Below are 22,750 nucleotides of genomic sequence, written 5' to 3'. Positions count from 1 at the left end.
AGCGATCTTTGTTGCAGGTGCATGGTAACAGTTTAATAAGATGAGAAAAAAAGAAGAAACCCGCACACTGCTCTTGCTAGTATCACTGCTCTTTATTAAGCTTTATGTATCGGCCTCAAGGCCTTCGTCAGAGCTTTTTTTGTTTTTTGAAAAAGCTCTGACGAAGACCTTGAGGCCGATACGTAAAGCTTAATAAAGAGCAGTGACACTACCAAGAGCAGTGTGCGGGTTTCTCAAGACATGAAATTGCACAATATATGAATGGATGTCAAACGATTGTTCAATTAAATGTGAGGTATTTTGGCCTTCCTACTGTTATGTTAATTTTGCTCATTTCATCACTGCTTTTTCAGGACCCCTAAGGTCTTTGACGCCCCTCAGGGGCCGCCTGGTTGAGAATCACAGACCTATAATCAGCAAATGCAATAATAACATTTTCCAATGAGAATCATTCATTGCATATGGAAACTGGAAAACAGTTTCATATTACAATACGAGCCTAAAGAATGCTGTTGCATATATGTATATATATATATATATATATATATACAGTCAATTATTAGACCGTACTTATGTGGGCGTAACAAAGCTGCCCGTCCTGCCAAGTCGCTCAAAAACGGATCTCGGAAATGGCAGACCTACATTGGTTTGATAACAACATTGTGGGAGGAAACCCGTCTGTCGGAGACTACTAAAAAAACACCTCCTAAAGTACCCATAGCACTCATAGGACTACCCCACCCATTCTCTCAAGTTTGAACTTGATCTAAAAAGCATGCAATGTTTTTTCATTTGAAACAATGTTGAGAAATAAAGTGGGAACTTTTGAAATACATGCAGCTCATTGGCGGTGATCTTACATGAATCGTTAATTCCGCTGTAACATTTTGCTATCCAGGTTTAACCGTTGATGACTTGTTGTGATATGTGACATATTTGAGATGAATGAGAGTGGGGACAACATTCTTGAAATGGATTCTTTGTCCGAGACAAATTTAGATGGCGACACGGAGATAGAGATGGGAATGGAAGTTGGTGAGTTAACGTAGATTTCATTATCTTTTGCAACGTGAGAGGATTTATTGCAAGAGAAAATGGCGGAATAATGAAGCCTTCCTCTGTAACCTTTCGTTTCCGCCTATCATGAACCAAAATTGTATTTTATTTGCTCAAATGTTATTCTGTTGTGTCCCTTATATATTTTCTCCTTTGTTATTTCAAACTTTAAAAAGTATGCAATAACAGTATTGACTTTTGGCACCACCCTTGCCCTCTGTAATGAGAGTGTTTTGCTTAGCTGAGGAACACTCAACTCAGTTATCTGTTGTATCTGCCTCTATCTATCTGTGTAACGGCAGTCTAAGTCGTCCTCCTCCTCAGACGAGGAGAGGCGAGAAGGATCAGAGGACCAATACGCAGCGTGGTAATTTTCCATAATGAATTTAATCAACACAAAACAATACACTATACAAAATAACAAAAGAACATACCGTCACAGTCCTAGCTGGTGCAGACCACAAACACAGAGACAGGAAATAACCACCCACAATCCCCAACACAAAACAAGCCACCTATATGATTCTCAATCAGGGACAACGATTGACAGCTGTCTCTGATTGAGAACCATATTAGGCTGAACACAGAAACAGACGAACTAGACACACAACATAGAATACCCACCCCAACTCACGCCCTGACCAACTAAACACATACAAAACAACAGAAAACAGGTCAGGAACGTGACAATCTGCCTCAATATACCCTACACTATACGTTATCATAAACTTCATTATCATCAGTGTTTATGAAACTGTAGTAAATTAGTTTGGACTCAAACTGTCTCTGCAACTGTCAGTCCAAGGTCACTCATGCACAGGCACACCTTCGATGCTCTCAGTGTTTACCATGAAGGATGCTCCATACCACTTCTTACAATGCAGCGAATTTTGGGTGTCGTGACCGGGACTCGAGCCTAAATATCTGTGGTTGTTAGGCTAACACGGTAGCCATTACACCAATAAGTCAGACTCAATTGACGAGGTCACTAGTTGTTGAACTAAGGTCGCTGGAATACATAAATATTCCTTTATCACACTGGTGGACATAGCATAGGCTAACAACCACACTGATTCACAGATGCAAGATTTTAGTCATAGCCTATGGCTGGCTGCACAGCTTGCCCCTACTATTATTGGCCCAATGTACACTCCCACTTTCCCACACAATCAAATATCCTTCGATCGTCGGGATCTTCGGACAGTTTGTTAATAACTAGATCATTACTTTGTAGTTAATAAAGAGTTTATTTCCAAAATTCTATATCCACCAATTTTCAACATTTGTGTTAAAAAGATATATAATCAGAAATGATTGCTTATGGTTACCTTCATGTGTGTTTAAAATATTATTATTTTTTTTTTATACATTTTGAATGTGTATGTTAAACACTATATACTATATATTAAAACAACAATACATTGACAATACCAATGGCTGCTCCCATCAGTAGGTGCTCTGGTCAGTGGGTGCGCTCGTCCCCACCTGCCCCAAGAGGCCTGAAGAGCGAAGCCCCTCCCCCCGCCCCTAGGGATTTTCCAAGGGCGGGTAGGACTGAGCCCCTCCCAACATTCAGGAGGGCATGGAAGCGAGCGCATCCACCAGCACAGACACTGCTCACAGCATGAAACCAAAACACAAAACATAAATAACTAAATGCAAAACATACAATAATCACATCCCCACCCTCACCCCTGATTGGAGGACCTCAAACATTTATACTGTGCATGTGTGTATATATTTATTCCCACACTCATTATTTCCAACCTTTAGACAGCCACAGATCAACCCAGCTTTCCCAGTGAATCCTAATTCTACCATTTCCTCTTGCTACATCCCTCCATTCTCCCATGGTGTCTCACTAGGGACTTGAAACTCCCGTCTGCAACATTTCTGCTGAAATTGACCCCAAAATAAACATTTTACCCAACAGCACAATGTTATTTCATATTGACTGACTGTGGTCCTTCAAATCCCCCCAAAATGCAGTTTGTAGGTCCAACCGTGCCCTGATATTATGACATAACATCCATTCCTGGACTCCAAAAACAAGCCACCGATGGACAGTACCAAAAGAGATACTCTTTGATTCTGTTTCCACATGGCAGAGTCTGCACAGGGCTGACTGTTTAATGTCCGATATACAGAGCATTCTTTTTGTAGCGAGAATTTCATATAATAGCTTAAATTGAAAAGAACGGATTGTACTTTACTAAACAATTTATATATATTTTTTTTTTTTACTTTTACTTTTACTTCACTTCCTAAAGAAAATGAATTACTTTTTACTCCATACATTTGTCATGACGCTAGCCCTTTCAGAGAATTGGCTAGCAGAGATGTGAACAACCCCCCCTCTCCTGTTAGGGGGGAGGGGGAGGCAGTTTTACGACTTTACAACCACATCGTCAATTCCTTTCAGATACACTTCTCTCATTGCCCATGCAGTATGGAGAGAGATAATTTCACAGTAAGACAAAGAGGCTCTCCCGCCCAATTCTACTACATCCCAGAATTGGAGAATTAAACATTATTCATAATTTAGAGAATGTGGAAACGGTCGGTGGCGAAGTCAGCTATGACCCTGTCAGTTTTGTTTCATGTTTGTGACCTCATGAAAGACAATACAGCCACATTACCCTAACTCTGTTAATACAGGTTCCTCAGTTATGAGGCTTGCATCTAATTCTTGTATAAAATGAATGAGTAAAAATTAAACTATTTGTGAAATGATATAATGTGATGTTAACCTTTAAAATTAAAAAATGGTCTTCCCTGTAAAGTTTAACTAAGTCAGTAGCCACGCCCAAGTGAATAGACAATGGTTGGAAATTATGAACCAACCACTTTTCTACATTTCTATAAAAGCCCCCATGACCCAAAGTCACCTAAGTTCCAAATAACGGGAGGACTTGTCAAGAACACTGACCAACGAGGATGAATCTCCAGAGTGAGATGAACCTCTCAGACCATGTGAACCTCTCACACGACAACCCGGAAGATTCTACAAAGGACGAGGGAGACATCGACTGGGCAAACCAGACACTCACATCACCAGCTCAACTATCGAAGTCAGCTTCACATAAATACAATGAATTGCGTTTCCAAATGAGCGATCGTTAGTGGCATATGTATTTATGTGAGAATAGCTTCCCAGGTCCGATAGAGACCCATGTCCTTAGTCTTCCTCTGAATTTACTGTGTTATAACCACACTGTTTTGTGTTGTTTAGTCCACTAGGGATGGTATTTTACTGTATAATGTTATCATGAATTGTATATTCTGTAATTGTGTAATTAGTTAGTAAAAATAAATGATTGAGCAAATTGATGTATGGATGATTATAGTAAAGGCTGGGTTCGTGCAGATAGCCAAGAATTTTACGTCGTTTGGAATGAGAACTGATGAGGTAGTAATTCATTAATAGAAGACTGTATTCGATAAGATATGAAAATATCTTTAAAATCGATTCAGGGAAAAGACTATAAAAATGTTCTTGTGGTGCCCCGACTTCCTAGTTAATTAAAGTTTACATTATTAGTTTAATCACGTGATAATAATTACATATAGAGAATTGATTTGATAAAATAACAGTCTTCACATTTAATAACAAGCCAGAGACACGACACATTTTCCCTGATACTCAAAAGAACTCAATACATTTTGAATGCTTAGCAGGAAAGGAAAAGGGTCCAATTCACGCACTTATCAAGAGAACATCCCTGGTCATCCCTACTGCCTCTGATCTGGCGGACTCACTAAACACACATACTTTGTTAGTAAGTCATGTCTGAGTGTTGGAGTGTGCCCCTGGCTTTCCAAAAAAAATTGGGCCATCTGATTTGCTTAATAGAAGGAATTTGAAATGATTTGTATTTTTACTTTTGATACTTAAGTACAGTTGAAGTCGGAAGTCTACATACACCTTAGCCAAATACATTTAAACTCAGTTTTTCACAATTCCTGACATTTAATCCTAGTAAAAATTCCCTGTCGTAGGTCAGTTAGGATCACCACTTTATTTTAAGAATGTGAAATGTCAGAATAATAGTAGAGAGAATTATTTATTTCAGCTTTTATTTCTTTCATCACATTCCCAGTGGGTCAGAAGTTTACATACACTCAATTAGTATTTGGTAGCATTGCCTTTAAATTGTTTAACTTGGATAAAACGTTTTGGGTAGCCTTTCACAAACTTCCCACAATGAGTTGGGTGAATTTTGGCCCAGTCCTCCTGACAGAGCTGGTGTAACTGAGTCAGGTTTGTAGGCCTCCTTGCTCGCACACGCTTTTTCAGTTCTGCCAACAACTTTTCTATAGGATTGAGGTCAGGGCTTTGTGATGGCCACTCCAATACCTTGACTTTGTTGTCCTTAAGCCATTTTGCCACAACTTTGGAAGTATGCTTGGGGTCATTGTCCATTTGGAAGACCCATTTGCGACCAAGCTTTGACTTCCTGACTGACGTCTTGATATTCAATATATACAAATATTTTTCATCCTCATGATGCCATCTATTTTGTGAAGTGCCCCAGTCCCTCCTGCAGCAAAGCACCCCCTCAACATGATGCTGCCACCCCCGTGCTTCACGGTTGGGATGGTGTTCTTCGACTTGCAAGCTTCCACCTTTTCCCCCCAAACATAACAATGGTCATTATGGCCAAACAGTTCTATTTTTGTTTCATCAGACCAGAGGACATTTCTCCAAAAAGTGCGATCTTTGTCCCCATGTGCAGTTGTAAACCGTAATCTGGCATTTTTTATGCCGCTTTTGGAGCAGTGGCTTCTTCCTTGCTGAGCGGCCTTTCAGGTTATGTTGATATAGGACTTGTTTTTACTGTGGATATAGATACTTTTGTACCTGTTTCCTCCAGCATCTTCACAAGGTCCTTTGCTGTTGTTCTGGGACTGATTTGCACTTCTCACACTTAGTTTGAAGGTAGGCCTTGAAATACATCCACAGGTACACCTCCAATTGACTCAAATTATGTCAATTAGCCTACCAGAAGCTTCTAAAGCCATGACATAATTTTCTGGAATTTTCCAAGCTGTTTAAAGGCACAGTCTACTTAGTGTATATAAACTTCTGACCCACTGGAATTGTGATACAGTGAGTTATACGTGAAATAATCTGTCTGTAAACAATTGTTGGAAAAATTACTTTGGTCTTTGTCACGTTCGTCGTAATCCTCCTCGTCTGAGGAGGAGTAAGGATCGGACCAAAACGCAGCGTGGTTAGAATACATACTTAATTTAATAAACGAAGACGAAACGAAGAACACTTGACAAACTATACAAACAACAAACGAACATGAAGCTATATAACAAATAGTGCTGACACTAAAACACTACACATTGACAATAACCCACAACCCACAATACAAAACAGGCTACCTAAATATGGTTCCCAATCAGAGACAACGCAAAACACCTGCCTCTGATTGAGAACCATATCAGAAATAGACAAACCAGACATACAACATAGAATGCCCACACAGATCACACCCTGACCAACCAAAACATAAAACATACAAAGTATCTGGAGCATCAGCATTTGTGAGTTTGATTACAGGCTCAAATGGCCAGTAACAAAGACTTTATTCTGAAACTCGTCATTCTATTCTTGTTCTGAGAAATGAAGGCTATTCCATGCGAGAAATTGGCAATAAACTGAAGCTCTCGTGCAACGCTGTGTACTACTCCCTTCACAGAACAGCGCAAACTGGCTTTAACCAGAATAGAAAGAGGAGTGGGAGGCTCCGGTGCACAATTGAGCAAGAGGACAAGTACATTAGAGTGTCTAGTTTGAGAAACAGACGCCTCACAAGTCCTCAACTGGCAGCTTCATTAAATAGTACCCGCAAAACACCAGTCTCAATGTCAACAGTGAAGAGGCAACTCCTGGATGCTGGCCTTCTAGGCAGAGTTGCAAAGAAAAAGTCATCTGATGCTCCAGATACTCAACTAGTCTAAAGAAGGCCAGTTTTATTGCTTATTTAATCAGCCCAACAGTTTTCAGCTGTGCTAACACAACTGCAAAATATTTTTCTAATGATCAATTAGCCTTTTAAAATGATCAACTTGGATTAGCTAACACAACGTGCCATTGGAACACAGGAGTGATGGTTACTGAAAATGGGCCTCTGTACACCTACATAGATATTCCATTACAAATCTGCCGTTTCCAGCTACAATAGTCATTTACAACATTAACAATGTCTACACTGTATTTCTGATCAATTTGTTGTTATTTTAATGGACAAATAAATGTGCTTTTCTTTCAAAAACAAGGACATTTCTAAGTGAGCCCAAACTTTTGAACGGTAGTGTATATTTGTTTTACATTGTTTGCAAACTGATATGTGACACGTATTAATTCCAAAATAACATGCAAAACAGGCAATGAATGATGGGTCGCCACTGAACTTATCTAATGGGGAACAGTATGGTGGGGACCCGTAGGTCTATCTAATATGGAACAGTATAGGGAACAGTATCTGACAGGGAATTTGGTTGGGATCAGAACAGATAACAAGGGGTCACATTTTAAGAGTAAAATATGTGGTCTATATTTATTGTCAACACTCAAGATATGAAATTCCACAATATGGATGTCAAACAATCTTTCAATTAAATGTGAGATATGTTGACCATACTGTTATGTTCAATTTGTTTGCTTTGTCCCTACCTTTTCAGGACTCCAAGCTCTTTGAGGACACCCACGGGCCCACTGGTTAATAATAACCAGCAAACGCAATAATAACATTTCCCAATGACAATCATCCATTCACTGCATATGAAAATCGGAAAACGACAACTACACTACGGGCCACGAATGCTATTCAGACAGTTTATGTGGGCGTAACAAAGCTGCCAAATCGCTCAAAAACTAGGCTGGTGGGAGGGAACCGGTCTGTCTAGAGAGACTACTCAAAAACCCGCCTCCTAAAGTACCCATAGTCCGTATAGGACTACCCACCCACTCTTTCAAATTAGAATTTGTTTTGAAAAGCATGCACCGTTTTTTCTTTTGAAACAATGTTGACAAATAAAGTTTGTCAACTTTTGGAACACATGCAGCTCATTGGCAGTAATCTACATGATGTGTTATTCGCGCGGTTCAATTTTCCAGACAACCCTCCACTTTTAACCATTTATGACTTGTGATATGTGACAGATTTATTAAAATTAGTGAGAACGGGTACAACGACAATTTTAAAATGGATTATGTGTCCGAAACAGAATTGGAGGGCGACACCGAGATAGAGATGGGTATGATAGATGACGTCGGTAAGTTCACGTGGATTTCATTATCTTTCGCGACACAAGATATTTTATCGCAAGAGAAAAGGGCGGAAGAATGTAGGCTTCCTTTGTAGCCTTTCGTTTCCACCTATCATGAACCATATGCTACGCTACGCTATTCAAAATATTGTTTTTTTGTGCACATTTCTTTTCTTGTCAAATGTAATTATGTTGTACACCTTATATGTTTTCTCCTTTATTATTTCATACGTTCAAGAATTATGCAATATCTACTGACTTTTGTCACCACCATTGCCCTCTGTAATGAGAGGGTTCTGCTCTACCTTACACTATACATGATCATAAACTTCATTATCATCTACCACAGTGTCAATAATACTGTAGTGAATTAGAGGGTATCCTAACTGAGAATCAAACCCAGTCACTGACTGGTCAATCCTTCCTTTGGAAAGTAAGCTCCAATGTTTCCAAATCTCTTTATGCACAGGCACACATTCCATGGCCTCAGTGTTTACCATGAAGGATGCCCCATCCCACTTCTGACACCAGTGCAGCGAATGTTGGGATATCTGTGGTTGTCAGGCTAAGGCCTTAGCCAATACACCAAGAGGTCCGACTTACTTGACTACGTCGCTAGTTGTACTAAGGTCGCTGGAATACATAAGTATTCCTTGAGCACACTGGAGGACATAGCAATAGATAGGCATAGGCCAAACAACTGCATTGATTACATTCACAGATGCCAGATTTCAGTCATAGCCTATGGCTGACTGCACAGCTTTCCCCTACCCCAGTCTAAATTCACAAGAAACGAACATATTTTTGGCCCAATGTAGACTCCCACTCTCCTACAATGTATCAATTCTCTGGGATCAGGCAGGTTTTCATTACTAGATAACTACTTGATAATAGTTGTAGTTTCAGGTTATATATGCACGGAGGGAAGGGCCTGAAAAAAATCCACATCGATTTATGTGTTTTATACCCTCTCCATTTAACAAAGTACTTCGAAAGTGCTTCCAACAAGTGCTGGTGCTTCATCAGTCTGTCTTTCTACCATGAGCTAGTAAACATAGCCTTTGACCTGGTCTAGCATCAGTACAAGCAGGCTCAGCGTAGCATGTCTGTTCCTAGGGAAGTACTCTACAGGGGGAAAAGGGTTGCCTGTATAAATTACATAGCTAGGTGGATGATTTTGCTGAAGATAAAGATTGTATTGTGTCTCATATGTTCACAGTCAAACTTGGAGAAATGCATGACACATGGCATGCAGTATGCAAGTATTTAAGTATTTCTGGTAACTTCAAAGGATCTGCATGCCAAACAAGTGAGAAATATTGCATACAAGCAAGTCAAGTGAAGAACATCAGGCATGCTTCAATTCAATAACATTGGAAGATTTTTAAATAATGTTTTCAGCACAGTTTTATTAGCACAGTTGCTATCAACTTGTCGAATGGAGGTACTTGCCTAAGAGACTTAAACAAACTATTCCATCATGGAGTATCTGAGTTTGAACATTTACAGTCTTTTCCAGGGCGTTACTAAGGGTAATGTTTTCCAAACACCATCTGATTCCAGTTACATTAGGTTTCCATAGTACTTCCTACCATGGGACGTTTAGAAGTTTTCCAGATGGAATGTCATCTGTTGTGTAAAGTATGAATGTAGTACCAGACACAATAAAAACTAACATTTAACGGAATGAACCCAATTTAATGTGGGTTGTTGAATGTGCTTTACTTTGGTATTATATTCCCCTCTGAAATAAAGATCTGAGTACTTTGCACTGGTGCATATGCTCATTAAATCTGATAATGCATAATAATCTGCTGGGCCTTGTCAGAGTCTTGTTGGTTAAGAAGAGTCAAATCTCCATCAAGATCTTGTCATGCATGTCTCTCATGTCTTTAATACATGTTTTGTTGGGGGGGCAGTCTATTCTCAGGAGTTTTTGCCAACCTTTGAGACTATACCTGAGGGGGCATCAGTGCCCAAAGTGGAGAAGGTGAGTCTCAACCCTTTAAATTGTATAACATTTCTGCATTATGAAAATGATTAGTACGCACAACTTTGATAGTAGTTGTAGTATTAGTTTGAGCTGCCAATGAATAACTTTTCAATGAATACCATATTTGTATGGCTTGTTCTTGCATTTATTTCACCAAGAGGGATGTGGATGAATTCGCTTTTGTATTTTCATATGCAGAAAATGCGTGAATCAATGTGCCAAATATCTGTAATTACAAGAGAGGTCTATGTTTGATCCCAATCCAAATGTGGACTGTTATCGTTCATGGAACAAAAAAGGGTGTGTCACTTTTTGCCGTTGTAGACTCTTCCCTCCCTCTCCCATCTAAGTCTGATGTCAGTTGAGAAAGACGTAGTCTTGTAGGGTCTCGTACAAGCACAGTGAGGCTGTCTGTCAGTCCCTCTCTCGTTAAAGGACATGTATGATATCATGGAAGAAGAAGAGTTTGAGTTTGAGGCTGTGGAGCTACCAGATATCACTGTGGAGCTACCAGATATCGCCTGTTGTTTTTGCCCACAGGCTGAGTTCAACGGCAAATCTGACTCTCTGTTCTTCAATGATGGGGTTAGACGGATCGACTTTGTCTTAGTCTATGAAGATGAGGACATGAAGGAGATTGACAAAAATAGAACGTTCCAGAAACGTAAAGTAAGTGCATTTCTAGTGGCAGATTGTGAGTCTAAGTGTCCTTATTCACTTTCAACATGATCAGCAGGTTTCTGTCTAACAGAAGTTAAAAACAGTATTCCTACTGTGCTGTGAAAAGCATGTTTGAAATGATATGCAGTTTCACAATGTAAGCATACTTTTGAGGAATATGTGAATCTAAATGTGTTTTCTTAAAGCTTAAGAGGAGTACTGTACTATCTATGAAACAAGTTACTAAACCCGCATTCCATCAAAGATGTTAACTTGTAGGAATCAGTGTTATGTTCCGTCATAGAAGCTGGTGTTGTATTATGCCAGGACCTAAGGCATTCACACAACACTTTCTCATTGTACACCCGGATAATTGACTTTGAATATTTGTACAGGGAGTTTTTCTTTGCTGCAGTCACGGTGTGTCAGTTCTAAGGTATCCCTATGATTAATATGAGGCCATTTACAAATGTACAATAATTTTATCATCATATGCCAAATAAACATACCAAAATAAAACATGAGGAAACTCTAGACAGGGTGTTGCAAATGCAGGTATGTTGTGTACTGTATTACACACTTTTATGAAAGAAATCTCTGTTTCACAATATCGATCACAACAAGGTGACAGAAATGTAACATACACTAACATACACTATGCACTATCCTTGCAAATGTCAAAATATCATTTTCTAAATGTCAGATTTTGGCACATCATAATGGCTGAAATAACAAGTAAATGCACCTTTGATAGAGGTAACATTTGTGATTCACCAACAATCCCCCATATGTTGAATTAATGTTTTACAATGAATGGTTTGTGAGCAGGGAGTATTGAAAGCAGCAGGAGTGTACACGCCTCCTATGCAGCTGTGGTCGCTTATGTTGCCAAGCTCTTGATGTCATGACCCATTGGGGCTATTATGACATGCCCAGACTAGACACTCCATTATATAGACACTCCATTATACTGAAGTGCTGCTGTGGTGGTTTTAATGCACTTTCACAGACGGAGAGGGAAAAGGAGTCAAAATTCCACTTCCCTAGAAACTGACCCTTTAGTCATTCCCAACCCAGTTATATATCCTGTATTTACAATTCTCTACAAGTATTGTGGATGCACGTAACAGAAGCATACAGACGTACAGTATGTAGTAGCAATGTATTTTGATTGACCAATGAGCTTTTATTTATTTGACGTGGTTTTATCAGAAGTCTTGTATCGTACACACAATTCCCATATAGATGTAGTCAGTTTCATACATGGTTGAAATCAGTCAGTGCATTGCTATCCATTGAGGGGAAATAAGTCAATGTAATGTCAATATAATGACACTTTTAATTCATTATTTACTATACACAACCACAGTTAAGATGGGATAAAAGTAATAATGTATTAGATATTACATTTTACATTTGTAAAGCACTTGTCATTACAAGAGTAATAACAGAAACAGATTTGATCTCATCCAATAAGGAAACAGAAGGGGCAGTGTTACAAACACAGGATCCATTGATTTAACATCCTGTATTCTCTTCCCTAGCAACGCAGAGAGTACTTTGAGGCCAGCTTGATGAAGATGGGGATGGAACTAGAGGCTGCCAGATCTGTGAGTGGCCACATAATGCATTTTACAAGGACTGGCTTTATGTATTGACTCTGCTGTTAGCTTGCAGAGTGGGGTTGAGTGTGTAGATCTTCAGGGACGATTGGATGGAAACAATATTTAGTATTTTACATTCGTTTGGTCTGAAATGGTAGAGAAATACCTAATGTTTGTTTTTGTTACATAGTTTTATTATCATGCTGCTTATTTAAGTGACCTTGTGGATCTTGTTTTTGGCTGCATTTTAGATGGCAGACAGAGTTGTTTTACAAAGTTTTCCTTTTAACAGCCAACTATTTCCTCAGAAAGGGTTGAGATTGAATTGCAGTGGAAAACTATGGCACCAATCCCATTATTTGAGTAGTTTCCCAAATATTGGCAAACTTTAGTGGTATTTCATGGAATAGGATCAATGAGTTAACATTGATAAACACAGAGCCAACTTATGATTTTGTAGATAATAAAGTATTGCATTAGATTTATGTGATGTTTTAGTACTTGTTTTATGTCAAGGATGTAATTTGTGATCATGGCAATGTCTTCTTAATTGCCCCTTAGGGGATTACTGAAGTTGTAATATATTTAGTTGAAATGAAAAGGGCTGCCTTATCTTGTTGTTTTATCTTCGTCATTCCGACAAGGTGGTAGATGAGAAGCTGTTGTTCGTCAAGGTGCACATGCCCTGGGATGTGCTGTGTACCTACGCCGAGGTCCTCCACATCAAGCTGCCCATTCAGCCCAATGACCTGTCCACCACGTCCTCACCCTTCAACTTCCTCAGCTGCATCACCAGACACTTCTACCCCAGCGAGGACCTCATAGCCAAGGAGACTGAGTACTTTACTGCCCCGTTCGAGAAGGACAGGCTGGAGTACTTCTACGTGAAGGACCGGGACCTCTTCTTCACGCCATCCATGAGGAGTAGAATGGCAAGTGCACTGCTTTCTTTACCTCATTATGGAGTATAAAACCCAAAGTCAACCAATAAAGGGTTAAAGATGCAGCAGCGCACTAGATTTTGATAGAGATTAAAAATATATCAATTAAAAGAAGTCACCTTATTGACTTTCTTTCGGTAGTTTAAGCATCTCAGGTTTCTGATGCTGCTAAATGGTGTTGGAAGATATTTTGTCTGTAGACCACTTAGATTGGTTATTCAGCCCTTTGGTTATTCAGCCCTTGCGCTATGAAAATATCAATGTACCTATACTTAAAACATAGTGTTAACACTCTTCTTAACACTTCAATGATAACAGAATGGTTGGTCTTCCTCCTCAGGCCTACTACATCCTCAGCCGAGCCCCCTATGAGGTGCGAGGGAACATCAAGAAGTTTGGTGTCACAAAGCTGCTCGATGGGGGGGTGTACAAGGCTGCTTATCCCTTACATGATGTGAGTGGCGGTGAAGAGCGGGGTGGCACTAGTAACTGACAACATAGTACATTAAACACCAATCGATCTGTGAAAAGACTGAGCAGTGTTTTTATGGACTTTTTAGTTTTGTTTTCTGTGAACTTACTTTAGTGCAGATTCAACGTCAGGTCGAAAGAAGATGAGTGCCCCAATGAGAGATACCTCCTGTATAACGAGTGGGCTCACCCTAAAAGTTTCTATAAGATGCAGCCACTTGATCTCATAAGGTAATTCATGCTTTAATCTACTTTCGCAAAAATGCACATTGCATGCACATCGCTGCTTTAGCATAATAAGGTGTTGAGAATTATTATTCCAAACAGAATGTGCTTAGAGGCCTAATCATTGTAATTACGGAAAATATGGGATGGAAATAATAACATTTTCTTTCATTTTCTCACAGAAAGTATTATGGGGAAAAGATTGGAATTTACTTTGCTTGGCTGGGCTTCTATACAGCCATGCTCGCCCTCGCTGCCATTGTTGGACTTGGCTGTTTCATTTATGGGTACACGACTCAAGAAACAAGCACCTGGAGGTATGTTTAAAACTCAAAGAAAGTACTTCAGAAACCCACAACACCATAGAAATATATTACAAGTTGCTAAATCTAGTGTATATCAAATGAAGATCAATTATTTACACATAAGGTTAAGTAGAGTAAATATAAGTTGATTGATGTTCCTTCCATGCCGTTCCCTGACACTCTAACTGTGTGAAAACCCAATGATTAACAACTTTGTTGCATCTTGTTGTTGAGTTTTTGGTGAAGTTTGACCCATCTGTTCTGTTCATTTATTGGACAGCAAAGAGGTGTGCGACCCTTTGATTGGAGGAAATATTGTGATGTGTCCGCAGTGTGATAAGGAGTGCACATACTGGAGGCTGAACAGCACCTGTGAATCTTCTAAAGTAAGTAATGCATTAGGGTTCACTAATTCCGGTCCATGGCTGTACAGGTTTTCTCATTCACTCACATGGTTAATTCAGAGTGATTATGATTATGAAAGTGACTTTAATGGATACTGAGTCCCTTAAAATTATATTTGCCAATGCTTGTTATGTCAGACTGTTTTCTCAGACTCCTTGGCCCATGAGACATGCTACAAGTCATATTAAACCTTTTTGAACAGGGTTTGTTTTCATATAAATTTACAAAGAGTCATGGATGGAGAGAAAAAATGATGTGAAAAGCTAAGTATTTCATGTGATCTTGTTTTCCTTTGTTTTCCAGAAACTGTGCATATTTGATAACTATGGGACGCTGGTGTTTGCTGTCTTTATGGCCATTTGGGGTGAGTCATTTAATTAATTAAACTTACCAAATGTTCAAATGTAGAGGTTTCAGAAACTGTATTATTTTAGTGTGTAGTTTTGTTGATATAAGCTTATTAGCAATTAGATGTTGCATGATAATCATAGTAGAGTTTTCCTCAGCACATGCTACAGTCTAGGACCAGGCAAGTAAAATAAAGCTTTACACTCTTGTTCCCATCCTGGGTCTAGTGACCGTGTTTCTGGAGTTCTGGAAGCGCTACCAAGCAGAACTGGAGTATGAGTGGGACACCGTGGAGTTCCTGGAGCAGGAGGAGCAACCTCGTCCCGAGTATGAGGCCAAGTGTAACCACGAGAGAATCAACCCTGTCACACGGGTAAGGAAGATGTGTTCGTCACACAGTCCCTATGGTGATTCCATAGCGTCAGACTCAGGAGGCTAGAAGAACACTCCACAACTGATGACAGCAATGTTATATACTTGTTTTAAAATTAAAATATTACCTGTATCATTACTTCATTGTAAAACATGTTATTCTTCATTTAGGTAAAAGAGAAAGTACCTTATACAGCCTGTGGACGGTGTATAAGAGTGTCTTTAGGAATCGGGACCGTCTTATTCTGGGTAAAAACTTTTGGATTTCTCTACTGTTATCTTGTTCTGAATAGGCCAATTCATATGCACTCCAACAGCAAAAAATGTTTTATATAACCCTAACCTTTGTTTCAAGTCTGACCCCTCCAATTCTTGTGTTTGTGCTTGTGTTCAGATTGTGTTGATCCTAGCGTCAGTGGTGGCCATCATCGTATACCGACTGGCAGTGTTCTTCTCATTTTCGACGAGACTCCAGTCTGACCTAAAGGAGCTCGAACCTTTTAAGGAGTATGTGACCGCACAAATGGCCACCTCCGTCACTGCTTCTATCATCAGCTTCGTAGTAATCATGGTGCTCAACATCCTGTATGAGAGGGTTGCCATCTGGATCACTGACTTCGGTGAGACACCCCAATGTCAAACAACAGGAAATATGTGGTTTGCTATACGGAACTATGGTGTTTCTCAAACTGCTTGCAGACAAGGGCTAATACTCACTCAAACATGCCTTAGCAAGGTTGATGCAGTGCCCCAAACATTCTGCAATTATACCATGATATGAATAAATATTACACGCCAATAGGTCTAAAGTAATCCAAATATATGTATGCCAACATATTTATACTCTAGGAAATTCACACCACCACAATATCCCTTAGCTGATATCCTTATTCAGATTCACTTGCAGAATCTGGACACAGCAAAAGCTTGATTTAAGCCTGATGTTTTTTTGATGAGACTGAGAAGATGCCTTACTTCATTTTAAAGAGCTACCAAGGACCAGGACGGATTATGAGAACAGTCTGACTCTGAAGATGTTCCTGTTCCAGTTTGTCAACTACTACTCCTCCTGCTTCTACATTGCCTTTGCCAAAGGGAAAGTGGTTGGTTACCCTGGGCAACCTGTTTACCTGCTGGGAAAGTACAGGAATGAGGAGGTACGTACGCCTATCAGTTGATTGAAAGATCAGTTGATTGAAGGCTCAGTTGATTGGTGCTTGGCACAGAATATGTGATAACACAGTATGACAGTGTTTTTCTTTTTCCACTTCGCTTGTCTTCTAACTACGTTTCCAAATTATTAGCTATTGCATTCTGTGGCATTTTTGTTTGACTCATATTTCAAATGAAAGACCTAGATGAGAAAATCTTCCACAAAATACAAGTTGTTTGAATGGAGGTGCTTTATCATGTAATACTACAAGATGGCCGACATTGGTTCATGCATTGTTTGTGTCACATCCTTACCAGTGTGATCCAGGAGGATGCCTGATTGAGTTGACAACCCAGCTCACTGTCATCATGGGCGGTAAAGCCATCTGGAATAACATTCAGGAGGTGTTGCTGCCGTAAGTTTTTGGTTCAATGGAAGAACATAAAATAGCCAACCACATCAGCTCTCTAGGAGCCCAGCAACCGTAAAGTTTCCCAGTTACATTGGATCAGGGTTGGTTCAATGGTTTATTTCATCCCAACTCAAAATGCAATTCCCCCTTATCTTCAAGTGTATCTGTATCCAGACATCATTATTATCTGATTCAGAGAGCAATCATAAAGGCGTCTCTTTGTAGGCACTAACGGAGACTAACTCCACCATGGCTTATTGGCCAAAGCCTGTGGGGAAATTCATGTTTTTTTGTTCGGTTTCTGGATAAATGCCAGGCTTAGGAGATCTTATACGTTTTGTTCTATGAGATCCTTTTCATCAGCTAACGTCGCTTTTTGTGAATTTTAAAGCATTTGTAATCAAAACAAAAACATAAAGCATATAAAGGCTTCACAATTCATTAAGGTCATGTTAACTGACTGATATTATCTCATAGGAGAAAACGTATAATATCTCCAAATCCTATTTCAACCTCAGACCTTATTTTCGGCATTTATCCCAAACCCCCATTCTTTCCCTATTAATTTTCCCCATAGGAAATGCTAACTAATTTCAGTTTTTTAGTATTTTTTGTATTTTCCCCATAGAAAATGCTAACTAATTTCCGTTTTTTAGGACTACAAGCTGGCGAGCTCTATTACCTTGTTATACGCATCATGATTCTGCGATTGACCTGTTTCTCATCAGGTGGATGAAGAATTTGATATTCCGCTACTGCACACGTGTGGGGTCTGAAAAAGTGATTCCGCGCTGGGAGCAGGACTATCAGTTGCAGCCCATTGGGAAGCTGGGCCTCTTCTATGAATACCTGGAGATGGGTAAGATATTAAGAATGAGGCAAACTATCTCCCTCTCTCCCACCCAAATCAACCCCTAGCCCCTATCCCCGGGCATCTCTGTAGATCTGAGAGGATTGGATAGGTGTGGACACAAATGGTGGTAGCTATATGCGTATGCTTGTAAGTTTTTGAAGCTGATCCTGCTATTTCTTTGGGCTCTGTCCAGAAACCACCTCTAGCCCCTATCCCCAAGGCACTTACTTAATCTAGAAGGGTTGGATGGACATAAGCTATATGGTGCAAAACCCCCTAGCTACTATCATAGTATCAGGTTCCTCCCTAGCTAGCCCATCAGCTACTAACTATCATAGTATCAGGTTCCCCCCAGCTAACCTATCAGCTACTATCATAGTATCAGGTTCCTCCACTAGCTAGCCTATCAGCTAATATCATAGTATCAGGTTCCCCCTAGCTGGCCTATCAGTACTAACTGTCATAGTGTCAGGTTCCCCCCTAGCTAGCCTATCTGCTACTATCATAGTATCAGGTCCCCCACTAGCTAGCCTATCAACTACTATCATAGTATCAGGTTCCCAGATCTATTGATGGAAAGGCTTTTTTTCTGCAGTGATCAAATTTGGCTTTGTGTCTGCGTGGCTTTTTCCTACAGTGATCCAGTTTGGTTTTGTGACTCTGTTCGTGGCCTCCTTCCCCCTGGCTCCTGTCCTGGCTCTGGTCAATAACCTCTTTGAGATCCGGGTGGACGCCTGGAAGATCATCACCCAGTTCCGCCGCATGGTTCCAGAGAAGGCCCAAGACATCGGGGCGTGGCAACCCATTCTCCAAGGTGTCGCCATCTTGGCTGTGGCATCAAATGTGAGTGATGGCTCCTCCATTGGATTATGAAGTATTATGAAACATACATATATTTTTTAAGATGATGTATGTCACATCCTGACCTGAGAGATCCTTTTATGTCTCTATTTTGGTTTGGTCAGGGTGTGAGTTGGGGTGGGTATTCTATGTTCTATTATTTGTATTTCGATGTTTTGGCCGGATAGGGTTCTCAATCAGGGACAGCTGTCTATCGTTGTCTCTGATTGAGACCAATACTTAGGTAGCCCTTTTTCCCACCTGTCTTTGTGGGAGGTTGACTTTGTTTATGGCACATAGCCTTTAGCTTCACGGTTTGTTTTGCCGTTTTTATTGTTTTGTCGGCGTATTCACCTAAATAAAAGAAAATGTACGCTTACCACGCTGCACCTTGGTCCTGTTCATTCAACAGCCGTGACAATGTATTTATCTTGGTTTATTCTCCATTGCATAATCCCATCACTGGATGTCAGTCATATGATTTGATTGTTACCATGCTGATGTAATGACATTCTTAGATTATAATTAATCTATTATGATGAGCACCAGTTTAAAGTGCACTGTCTCCTCCACTTCCTTGTCTCTCTGCCAGGCCATGATCATTGCCTTCACATCAGACATGATCCCACGATTGGTTTACTACTGGTCTTTCTCTGTGTATCCCTATGGAGACCATTCCAGTCACACCATGCAGGGCTACATCAACAACACGCTCTCTGTGTTCGACATCCAGGACTTCTCCAACAAGAGCCGGCCCTTGCAAACACCTTACTGGTTCAATAACAGCACCACCTGCAGGTAATGTGAATGTATATGAGATGGGTTTAAATGAAATCGTGTTAGACATTGAAATAGTTCATGAAGTCTCTCTGTCATACTTTAGATATCGAGATTTCAGATATCCACCAGGACACCACAGACAATATGAATACAGTATCTACTACTGGCATGTGATAGCTGCCAAGATGGCTTTCATAATAGTTGTAGAGGTGAGTAGAAATTTCTCTGAAACGTTGCTTTGTCCTGATTTTTCTTTCTACTGTGTAGTCTAATGCCAGATGGACATTTTCTAGCCTTTCAAGAAATCCTAATAATATTTTCCCTCCTTCCGACCCTTATACCATTGTCCCCGCAGCACATTGTATACCTGACCAAGTTCGTTCTGTCCTACGTGATCCCGGACGTGCCTTACACAGTGAGGGAACAGATCAAACGAGAGAAGTACTTGAGCCAGGTCATCCTTCACGAGACCAACCTCAAACTGGTGACCAAACGCTTAAAGCCTGTCGCTGATAAGATACTTAAACACAATGAGGACAAGGAGGAGGAGATGGACCTTTACTTTTAATCTCCGAAACTTTGTCAGAGAAGAGAGAGTCCTGCCTTTGTCAGGACCTACAATATTTCCAAGTATTGTGAGCAGCTAAAGATGTATTCAATACATGTTTTAATAACTTTAATTACTATGAATTAATATTATTAACATTAGTAGTAGCTTAATAGCTTGGTGGGGACTACGACCAACCAAACCAGCCATGAAGCTCAGCTCTGTTGCTCAGATCTCTGGATCTATTGCATATTTAGCACTTTTATGTCACTGATTGTTACATGTACACTGTTACATTTAATGTGTCTTGTATTGTTAAAATTAGGATTCAATGCCATATTTTTGACTGTATGGTAAATATGGAAGGTTATGAATGACAACAATACTTTTCTAATTTAAACAACATACAGATTTTTATACAATTTGTGGCCTAGGCCTATCCAAACATTTATAATACTCAAGGTGTGCTTCATTTAGTCAGGAATAATTCCAAAAGCTCAAATTGCGTTGACCAGGCAAGCCATCAAGTATGGAAGCTCGTTCCCGCCACCCAAGAAAAAATATCTGACTACGAGTTATGAGATAATAAGGTATAATTATGAGATAGAAAGTTATAATTATGAGATAGAATGTCTGGATCATGGACATTGAATAGTCCTGCAGGTCGACCCCTTTTAAAGGGGAAATCTGTGATTCGCACAATAGCAAAGCTCCTCCCACCACAGCTGAGGAATGCGGTAGGAGAAATGTAACCAATCTCAAATACATAGACACAAGGACTCACATATGGATGCAAGGACTGACCATCCATGAGATACAAATTATATTTTTAAACATGTGTTGAAGCTATACTGTGTTTGTTTACAATTACATTGTTTACACACAAGAGAGTAAACCAAGCTTATATTTTGGGTTCTGATTGGGTAAGACCGTTACTAATTTCTAAGTTACATTATTGAAGAATCAGTGGCTGTACACTGAATGTACAAAACATATTTCAATGACATAAACTGACCAGGTGAATCCAGGTAAAAGCTATGATTCCTTATTGATCTTACTTGTAAAACCCACTTCAATCAGTGTAGATGAAAGGGAAGAGACAGGTTAAAGAAGGATTTTTATTGAGTCATGGATTGTGCATGTGTGCCATTCAGAGGGTGAAAGGGCAAGACAAAAGATTTAAGTGCCTTTGAATGGAGTATGGTAGTAAGTGCCAGGCACATTGGTTTGAGAGTGTCAAGAACTTCAACGCTAATGGGTTTTTCACGCTCAATAGTTTCCCGTGTGTATCAAGAATGGTCCACCACCCAAAGGACATCCAGCCAACTTGACACAACTGTGGAAAGCATTGAAGTCAACATGGGCCAGCATCCCTGTGGAACGCTTTCGACACCTTGTAGAGTCCATGACCCAACAAGTTGAGGCTGTTCTGAGGGCAAAAGGGAGTGCAACTCAATATTAGGAAGGTGTTCCTAATGTTTGTACATATTAATTAAATCTGATGTCAACCAGATGTCATCAAACAGGCACCAACTCACATCAACAAAACTCTTCAATACGTTAACATTGAACAATATCACCACAATCACTCTATCTTTTTCTCTCACATTCACACACACAATGTGTGATTGACTATAAGATATGCATAAGGTTATCCTTAGTTGAGGAGGGCCTGATGCAAAGTGCACATTGGATTTATATGATACAGATCGCCTGAACATATCTCATAATAATGACTTACTATCATATAATTATGACTTTCTATCTCATAACTCGTAGTCAGATTTTATTTTTGGGTGGCGGGAATGAGCTTCCATACATACTCATGGTCAAGTATTTACAGTAACATTTTTGACCTATGTATTCGATTTTAAGCATTTTGATAGAAGTCTATCGCCATAGACTAACCTCTTGAATCAATATATGTTGCTGTATTATATTGTGATTTTTCAAAACCAAAGGTATAAATGAACTAAGAATCTGCCCTGTGTACAATATTTGTCTTTCAAGTATTTTGTCAAGTGTATTGTAATTTGTATGCTATCCCAAATCAAATCTAAATTCTTCGTTTTTTTATATAGAACCGTGATTATGTTGGTCGTCCTTTCAAAGTTCAGGTCAGATACAGTTCTTCTTCCAAATAAACTGCACATGTTCTCATACTTGAAATGCTGTGTTGTGTCTGCCATTGCCCCGACAGTCTTATGACTGATGTTTGTTTGCTTTTGGACTCAAATGTTATCTAGTAACAAAGATTGTCTATCATATTGACAAGATAGTCAAGTGACCGCTTTAACAATGGAAATACGTGTCCTCAAATATGGAAGGCGGATGGGAGGAGGGGAGATCAGGTGGGACCATTCTATCCAATGAGAGGGCAGATATGCTGTGAACAACAGGCAATAGAAATAGATAGAGGACTCATCTTTGCATCTGTGCCATTATAGCGTCTTTGACTGCATTTTAAAGTAGTTTGTTTTCTTCTTCTTTGGCTGATTTCT

At 39.7% G+C, this 22,750-nt stretch overlaps 1 protein-coding gene across 1 annotated transcript; it reads left to right on the top strand.

Annotated features, from left to right (window-relative positions):
- The first annotated feature begins 7,993 nt into the window (after nucleotides 1-7,993).
- Nucleotides 7,994-22,418, top strand: LOC129865115 (anoctamin-6-like). Its single transcript, XM_055937609.1, has 20 exons — nucleotides 7,994-8,346; nucleotides 10,260-10,330; nucleotides 10,874-11,002; nucleotides 12,538-12,603; nucleotides 13,242-13,529; nucleotides 13,879-13,992; nucleotides 14,125-14,240; nucleotides 14,417-14,551; nucleotides 14,820-14,925; nucleotides 15,248-15,308; nucleotides 15,520-15,665; nucleotides 15,836-15,913; nucleotides 16,059-16,284; nucleotides 16,652-16,821; nucleotides 17,135-17,232; nucleotides 17,958-18,088; nucleotides 18,720-18,925; nucleotides 19,515-19,720; nucleotides 19,806-19,911; nucleotides 20,058-22,418. Exons 1-20 carry the CDS (start codon nucleotides 8,277-8,279, stop codon nucleotides 20,268-20,270), a joined length of 2,736 nt encoding a protein of 911 aa, XP_055793584.1. The 5' UTR covers nucleotides 7,994-8,276; the 3' UTR covers nucleotides 20,271-22,418.
- The last annotated feature ends 332 nt before the right edge of the window (nucleotides 22,419-22,750 follow it).

This window comes from Salvelinus fontinalis, chromosome 11 (assembly GCF_029448725.1).
Source record: "Salvelinus fontinalis isolate EN_2023a chromosome 11, ASM2944872v1, whole genome shotgun sequence".
NCBI lineage: Eukaryota > Metazoa > Chordata > Actinopteri > Salmoniformes > Salmonidae > Salvelinus > Salvelinus fontinalis.
Note: the sequence above shows the minus strand (reverse complement) of the source record. Positions and strands in the feature narration are given on the sequence as shown.

Bases quoted from the DNA above. Each gene is read 5' to 3' on its own strand.
- LOC129865115 (XM_055937609.1), top strand. From the start codon at position 8,277: ATGGATTATGTGTCCGAAACAGAATTGGAGGGCGACACCGAGATAGAG. The intron at 13,993-14,124 runs GTGAGTGGCGGT...AACTTACTTTAG, and splicing joins CTGCTTATCCCTTACATGAT to TGCAGATTCAACGTCAGGTC. The intron at 14,552-14,819 runs GTATGTTTAAAA...TTTATTGGACAG, and splicing joins CAAGAAACAAGCACCTGGAG to CAAAGAGGTGTGCGACCCTT.